The sequence below is a fragment of the Mus caroli genome, unplaced genomic scaffold, assembly GCF_978045245.1.
Source record: "Mus caroli unplaced genomic scaffold, Mus_caroli_1 scaffold_2, whole genome shotgun sequence".
Classification (NCBI taxonomy): domain Eukaryota; kingdom Metazoa; phylum Chordata; class Mammalia; order Rodentia; family Muridae; genus Mus; species Mus caroli.
Window position 1 is genome coordinate 94,798,395 of NW_028227257.1, and position 8,982 is coordinate 94,807,376.

The following is an 8,982-nucleotide window of genomic DNA, read 5'->3' on the forward strand; positions in this document are numbered from 1 at the left end:
CCAAGTAGGTTTCATCCCAGGGATGCAGGGATGGTTCAATATACGGAAATCCATCAACGTAATCCAGTATATAAACAAACTCAAAGACAAAAACCACATGGTCATCTCGTTAGATGCGGAAAAAGCATTTGACAAGATCCAACACCCATTCATGATAAAAGTCTTGGAAAGATCAGGAATTCAAGGCCCATACCTAAACATGATAAAAGCAATCTACAGCAAACCAGTAGCCAACATCAAAGTAAATGGTGAGAAGCTTGAAGCAATCCCTCTAAAATCAGGGACTAGACAAGGCTGTCCACTTTCTCCATACCTATTCAACATTGTACTTGAAGTCCTAGCCAGAGCAATTCGACAACAAAAGGAGATCAAAGGGATACAAATTGGAAAAGATGAAGTCAAAATATCACTTTTTGCAGATGATATGATAGTATATCTAAGTGACCCTAAAAATTCCACCAGAGAACTCCTAAGCCTGATAAACAGCTTCGGTGAAGTAGCTGGATATAAAATTAACTCAAACAAATCAATGGCCTTTTCTACACAAAGAATAAACAGGCTGAGAAAGAAATTAGGGAAACAACACCCTTCTCAATAGTCACAAATAATATAAAATACCTTGGCGTGACTCTAACTAAGGAAGTGAAAGATCTGTATAATAAAAACTTCAAGTCTCTGAAGAAAGAAATTATAGAAGATCTCAGAAGATGGAAAGATCTCCCATGCTCATGGATTGGCAGGATCAACATTGTAAAAATGGCTATCTTGCCAAAAGCAATCTACAGATTCAATGCAATCCCCATCAAAATTCCAAATCAATTCTTCAACGAATTAGAAAGTGCAATCTGCAAATTCATCTGGAATAACAAAAAACCTAGGATAGCAAAAACTCTTCTCAAGGATAAAAGAACCTCTGGTGGAATCACCATACCGGACCTAAAGCTTTACTACAGAGCAATTGTGATAAAAACTGCATGGTACTGGTATAGTGACAGACAAATAGACCAAAGGAATAGAATTGAAGACACAGAAATGAACCCACACACCTACGGTCACTTGATCTTCAACAAGGGAGCTAAAACCATCCAGTGGAAGAAAGACAGCATTTTCAACAAATGGTGCTGGCACAACTGGTTGTAATCATGTAGAAGAATGTGAATCGGTCCATTCCTATCTCCTTGTACTAAGGTCAAGTCTAAGTGGATCAAGGAACTTCACATAAAACCAGAGACACTGAAACTTATAGAGGAGAAAGTGGGGAAAAGCCTTGAAGATATGGGCACAGGGGAAAAATTCCTGAATAGAACAGTAATGGCTTGTGCTGTAAGATCGAGAATTGACAAGTGGGACCTCATGAAACTGCAAAGCTTCTGCAAGGCTAAAGACACCATCAATAAGACAAAAAAACCACCAACAGATTGGGAAAGGATCTTCACCTATCCTAAATCAGATAAGGGACTAATACCCAATATATATAAAGAACTCAAGAAGGTGGACTCCAGAAAGTCAAATAACCCCATTAAAAAATGGGGCTCAGAACTGAACAAAGAATTCTCACCTGAGGAATACCGAATGGCAGAGAAGCACCTGAAAAAATGTTCAACATCCTTAATCATCAGGGAAATGCAAATCAAAACAACCCTGAGATTCCACCTCACACCAGTCAGAATGGCTAAGATCAAAAATTCAGGTGACAGCAGATGCTGGCGAGGATGTGGAGAAAGAGGAACACTCCTCCATTGTTGGTGTGATTGCAAGCTTATACAACCACTCTGGAAATCAGTTTGGCGGTTCCTCAGAAAATTGGACATAGTACTACCGGAGGATCCAGCAATACCTCTCCTGGGCATATATCCAGAAGATGTCCCAACCGGTAAAAAGGACACATGCTCCACTATGTTCATAGCAGCCCTATTTATAATAGCCAGAAGCTGGAAAGAACCCAGATGTCCCTCAACAGAGGAATGGATACAGAAATTATGGTACATTTACACAATGGAGTACTACTCAGCTATTAAAAAGAATGAATTTATGAAATTCCTAGCCAAATGGATGGACCTGGAGGGCATCATCTTGAGTGAAGTAACACAATCACAAAAGAACTCACACAATATGTATTCACTGATAAGTGGATATTAGCCCAAAACTTAGGATACCCAAGATATGAGATACAATTTGCTAAACGCATGAAACTCAAGAAGAATGAAGACCAAAGTGTGGACACTGTGCCCCTTTTTAGAATTGGGAACAAAACACCCAGGAAAGGAGTTACAGAGACAAAGTTCGTAGCTGTGATGAAAGGATGGACCATTTAGAGACTGCGGTATCCAGGGATCCATCCCATAAGCAGCTTCTAAACGCTGACACCATTGCATACACTAGCAAGATTTTGCTGAAAGGACCCAAATATAGCTGTCTCTTGTGAGACGATGCCGGGGCCTAGCAAACACAGGAGTGGATGTTCACAGTCAGCTATTGGATGTATCACAGGGCTCCCTATGGAGAAGCTAGAGAAAGTACCCAAGGAGCTAAAGGGATCTGCAACCCTATTGTTGGAACAACATGATGTACTAACCAGAACCCCGGAACTCTTGTCTCTAGCTGCATATGTATCGAAAGATGGTCTAGTCTGCCATCACTGGAAAGAGAGGCCCATTGGACTTGCAAACTTTATATGCCCCAATATAGGGGAATGCCAGGGCCAAAAGAATGGGAATGGGTGGGTAGGGAAGTGGGGGGCGCTATGGGGAACTTTTGGGATAACATTGGAAATGTAATTGAGGAAAATATGTAATAAAAATATTAAAAATTAAAAAAAAGAATGTAAAAAAAATAAAATAAACTATGGGGTTAAGACAAAAAAAAAAAGAATTTCAGAGGCAATGGTGTCTAAGGTAATCTGTGTCAGTCAGTCTTATACTTTCTTCTTTTTTATTAGATATCTTCTTCATTTACATTTCAAATGCTATCCCCTTTCCTAGTTTCCTACTGAAAATCCCCTATACTGCCCCCCTCCCCCTGTTCCCCAACCCACCTAAGCCTACTTCCTGGCCCTGGCATTCACCTTGTTCTTATTTTTCTCTTGCTGCTAATATATTTGTGGGCTTTATTTGTTCTTCAAAAATCTTCTTACTTTTCTTAACAATTTCATTTTTGAAAAAAATTTCAACCACTCTAGATTCTTTAGCAATTCAACAGCTGTTCTAATTTTTTTAAAAAACTAGAGATAAGAAAATTCTTAAATCATATTTATGTCTGGTTATAATCTGTTCTAGTATGTTTCAGATCCCTAATAATGATAAACAACTAATAATTAAGAGGTACTCAGCACACATGTCTAACATCTATGTAATTGAGACTGTTTCTCTTATTTTGGAGAACAAAGGAGTATGACACAGACAATCTTGACATACTTAATATAACAATGAAGAAATGAATAACCCTTAGATTGGGGCTTATGATTAAATCATATGGGAAACAGAAATGTCTTCTTTCATCCGGCCATGGTGGTGCATGCCTTTAATCCCAGCACTCAGGAGGCAGAGACAGTCGGATTTATGAGTTCGAGGCCATCCTGGTCTACAAAGTGAGTTCCAGGACAGCCAAGTCTATACAGAGAAACCCTGTCTTGAAACACCAAAAAAAAAAAGTCTTCTTTCGATATGCTGCTGGGACATCACTCTGATGATGAAAGGAATGTGATGATAAGGAGGATAGATCAGGAACACACACACACACGTTAGAATGAGATACAGTTAGACAATAATACTTGGCCAAAGTACTAAAAAGATCATTTCAAGTTTATTCCTTCAGGTGTAAACCCTTGAGGGTTAAGTTCCTTGGGGACCTGTCTCTGAATAATTGTATGCTCCTAGGAGAAGGTCCCTTAGTCTGTGCAGTATATGGACCAATGTTAAGATCAGGGTTTCATTCTTCATGCCTAGATTTGTCAGGGTAGGTGGTTCTTCTTCCCCAAGTATTTATAATGTCATTGTTTCAGAATGATTATCATCATGAGGAAAGTCAGTTCTTCTATCTTCTAGAAAATGACCATTCCTTTTAAAGTAACTGACAGAGATGCAAAAAGGATATCCATAAAGAAGTGAGTACCCTGAGGTTTGGACAATAGGAAGTTTTGAAACACGGTGGAGAAACAATAATGGTGTGAAACGGGGGAACATAGTCTCACACCCCTACGATTCTGATATTTTATTCACAGAATTATCAGAGTTCACATTTGTTCTATATAACTTTTAAAACAATTTGCCTGGTGTTAAATCATAAACATGACATAGAGATGTTGGGAGCAAGAATATAGTACATTCTTGAAAATCATTGAAAATCATTAAATGCCTATAACTTAATCTGTGACGTGTATGAAAAATAATACATGTTAGTCAGCTTAGCTTCATGTTTGGAAATACATCTTTGAAGCATGATTTTCTAACATTAGAAATATATACACCTTTATTTTTCAACTGGAAACTTAGATAAATATTTCAAAAAGAGAGAGAAACAGGTTATCTGAAAAATTCTAAAATAAAAACATGTTAGATATGAAAATGCTATGGTAATCCTTTTATCACTTTAGGAATGACTCAAAATAACTTATACTGAAATTAATAACTAATATGTTTATGAACTTGTAGCAATCTATATACTTTGCCTTACCACACCTATATAGCTAGTGCCATGAGAATGGACAAAGAGAATTTAGGACAATGGATGATACTCAAGAAAAATCTGGAGCTGTCTGTTTAATAGCTTAAAGTACACCCATACAACATCAAAATTGTAATGCCATTAAATAGCAAGAAATCATATAGATCATCATTTAAACAATCATTTAAGCTTCATATATATTAATAGTCAAGTAACAAACTGCATTTTCTTTGAAAGAGTATTTTGTTGTATAAGCCACATAGATTTGAATAGCTTATCATACATAATGATCTAGGTGATTTGAATAGTCACCACTATTTATTAATTCATGAAACACACAAAAATATAGTCTTGAATTATTTACCTGTATGATACTATTATAAATTTACTATTTCACTTATTTTATTATTTGATTTGATTTGATAGTAGCAGTTATATATTATAATGATTAATTTTAAAAGAATTTATGTACACATGGGAATCCATGTAAAATAATTTTATGCAACCATAATTTTGTTGATGCTTTATTCTCTGTGCAAATTCCATGATATATTGCCCCCAACATTTGTCAAGCCAGTGATATCTAAGTTAACATGCCTCTGCTCTTCTATGACAGCACAACCATTTATTGGAAGTATGTGATTGTAAGAAACATTTACTCTTTCACTTTCTTCTCAATATATCATCTTACGTTCTTTTTCTTGATCCAACTTTGAATTCACACCAATCACACTCTGGATTTATTTTCTCTTTTCATTGAAGGATCATCATTAAATGAAAATCATATGTTTTATTATTCTTCAGGATAGTCATCCTTTTTGCCAAGTATGTATTTATCTTTCCCATATCTCTTTATAATGAGGAAATGAAGCAGACTTAAATACACACAAATGAATTATACCTTTACATTATTTTCATATTGGTCATTATTTAGTAAGAATTGGGTGCCATATTTAACATTTCCCTAATATATGATATAGAATGCTAAACTTGCAGTTGTAGTTATAGTGTTTCTAATAAAAGTATCTCCAAGTAGGATTTTATAACTGTGCGCATGCATGCATGTTAGTGTGCCACAGGCCAAGGAATTAAAAAATCTGTCATATTCCAAACGATGTAAGATGGTTTCATTATTCCATCACAGAGTAAGATGAACAAATACAGAGTAATATTTAATACAAGTACAGTTTTAAAATCAAGGGACATATTAGATCAATGTAGTAACTAACTCTTTTTAAATTTATTTTGTTTATTCATTTTATATCCTGTATACTTCCCCTTCTCAGTCACTCCGTCCCACATTCCTTCCCCCATCCACCCTCTGTTCTCCTCTACGCAGGTGGGGTCCTCCTGGGTAATCCCTCCACCTTGAGATTTCATGATTGAGAGGCTAGTTGCTTCACACTGAGGCATGACAAGGCATCCCAGCTAGTAGAACATATTTCACATGCAGGCAACAGCTTTTGGGACAGCCCCTGTTCCAGTTTTGGGGGACACACATAAAAGCCAAGCTGCATACACATCTGTTACATATGAACTGGAAAGCCTAGGTCTACCTGTGTATATTTTGTTTGGTGGTTAAGACTCTGAGAGCCCCCATTATCCTGTCTACAAGAAATGTAGGCAGAGGGTTGGAGCAGAGACTGAAGGAATGGCCAACCTATAAGTGGCCAAACTTGAAACCCATTCCATGGGCAAGCACCAATCCCTAACACTATTGATACTCTGTTATGTTTGTAGACAGAATCATGCTGTCCTCTGTTGAAGCTATACCCAGAAGTTGACGCAGACAGATACAAACTCCCACAGCCCAACAATGGAGGAAGCTTGGTGATTCTTATGGAAGAATAGTGGAAAGGATTTCAGTTTCCAAAGGGATAGGAACGCCACAGGAAGACCAAAGAATCACATAACTCACAATGGAAGAGAGTTCAGATTCCAAAGATCTCAAGGTGTAAATTGCTGAAGTCAACATAGGAATTTTGCACACATCTAATAGGAATATCTGGGTTCAATACTGCTGAGAGATATGTATAATAGACCTACTGCCACTGATTTCAAAATCATTTGAGTGAGTTTCATAAGTCATAATTCTTATTCTCTTGACAGATCCGAACTGACCAATGGAAGAAAAGAATCAGACTGTCATGCCTGAGTTTCTCTTTCGTGGCATTACAGATAACCTCCATCAGAAGATTGTCATCTTCATCATCTTTTTCTTTGTTTATCTTGTCACTCTTGGGGGTAATGTGGGGATGATCACTCTCATATGGTTGGACCCCAGGCTGCACACACCTATGTACTTTTTTCTCAGCCAACTGTCCTTTGTAGATGTGTCTTCCTCTTCTTCCATAGCTCCCAAGATGCTGTGTGACATTTTTGCAGGGAACAAAGCCATCTCTTTTGTGGGCTGTGCAACACAGATGTGGTTCTTCGGTCTCTGTGTGGCAACTGAATGCTTTCTCCTGGCTGCCATGGCATATGATCGTTATGCAGCCATCTGTAAGCCCTTGCTGTACACACTTATTATGTCTCCACATCTCTGTATGTTGTTGGTTATTGGGATTTATTTCATTGCTCTTATAAGTACAATGATACACACAACTTTGACCTTTTGCTTACCATTTTGTGGTCCATATATTATCAACCACTTTTTCTGTGACGTTTCCCCATTGCTGGCTCTAGCATGTACTGATACCCAGATGATTAAGTTGGTGTTTTTTGTATTGGCTGGCACAGTAGGTATGCTCACTGGTCTGATAATCCTGGGGTCCTATGTTTGCATCTTGAAGGCAATTTTGAAGATTCAGACAGCCAATGGGAGACGAAAAGCCTTCTCAACTTGTTCCTCTCACTTGGCAACTGTCTGTATCCTGTATGGGACTCTTTTCTTCATCTATGTTCGACCCAATGCCAGTTCCTCCTTGAATATTAATAAAGTGATCTCTTTATTTTACACTGTGGTGATCCCCATGTTGAATCCCCTCATCTACAGCTTGAGGAACCAAGAGGTAAAAAATGCATTCAGGAGAACTTTGGAGAAGAAGCACTTCCTAATTGATGCTTAAGATAGAATTCTTTCTACCTATGTTGTGACATATCTATGCTGTGAGGGCAAAATATAAGGCAAAGACCACTAGAGTGAGAACAAGAGATTGCAAGGGAGTCCTTATTCTGCCTGACCACAAGCTATTTCACAACCTTGTGGCAGAACTTGAGGTACTTCATTATAGATTCATCACTTTTAGTCAATTTAACTGCACATTGAAATATTTTAATGAATCATGGCTCTTCAAGTATGAACAATATTTTAGACACAATATTTTAAATAATGGCTGATCCAAATAAAACTGAAATGTTGGAAAGTTTAAACCCTGGCAAAAACTTATACATTTCAAAATTTTGGCTAAGTACAGTCCTAGGAACAGAAGATACTTGTATGCTTGTTTGTTTTTAAGGATCTACTTCTATGTGCATGGATATTTTGCCTCATGTATGTAAATGTAACAAGTGTATAAAGTGTCTGAAGGGTACAAAATGGGGAATAGGCTCATTAAATAGACAGTTGTAACCTACCACTTGTGTGCTAGGAAAAGAACCCAGGTTTTCTGGAAGAGTAGTGAGTGTTCTGAACTCCAGTCACCTATAGAGTTGTTTTTGGTAGAAGAATTTGAAAGTAGCTTTCAAAATATCTGGAAAAATGGGATTCTGTAAAATCTGCTATTTCCCTTTCAAGTATCATAAACGCGTAACCTGCTAATATTTTCAAATGGAATGTAATGAGATGCAACATATCACTTACCTTAAAGAATAATTTCACTGTGGCTGCCTCTTTGTCTTCCTTTCTTTGTCTTTGTCTTTTCTCTGTATTTGTCTCTCCTCTCTTTCTCTGTATGTCTCTGTTGATCTATGTCTTTGTCTCTTTTCTGTAGTGTGTGTGTGTGTGTGTGTGTTTATATGGAGGCATATGTGTTCAATGGTACACATGTGGATTTCAAAAGACATTTCAGCCTTCATATTTTACTCTTGTAGTGGATCCCTCCACACGGTACACTGGCTACCTCACCAGCTTTTAAAATTTTTTCTGGCTATGCTCCACATCTTGTTGTAAAGTCACTGAGGTTACAGATGTGAACCGCAGTCTTTGGATGGGTCCTAGGGATCTGAAATCTATATCTTAAGTTTGAATAGTAAGCACCTTAATGTTTGAGCTATTTCTACCTCTGATAAAATCGCTTAAAAAGACTTTTAAAGGTCTGATTTTCACAGAAACAAACATTCTTAACTTCATTATTAAGTCTTATTTATGCTATCACTTTT

At 37.3% G+C, this 8,982-nt stretch overlaps 1 protein-coding gene across 1 annotated transcript; it reads left to right on the forward strand.

The window, feature by feature from the left end:
* The first annotated feature begins 6,779 nt into the window (after positions 1-6,779).
* Positions 6,780-7,730, forward strand: LOC110290229 (olfactory receptor 5G29-like). Its single transcript, XM_021156721.2, has one exon. It carries the CDS (start codon positions 6,786-6,788, stop codon positions 7,728-7,730), a length of 945 nt encoding a protein of 314 aa, XP_021012380.1. The 5' UTR covers positions 6,780-6,785.
* Positions 7,731-8,982: the final 1,252 nt, after the last annotated feature.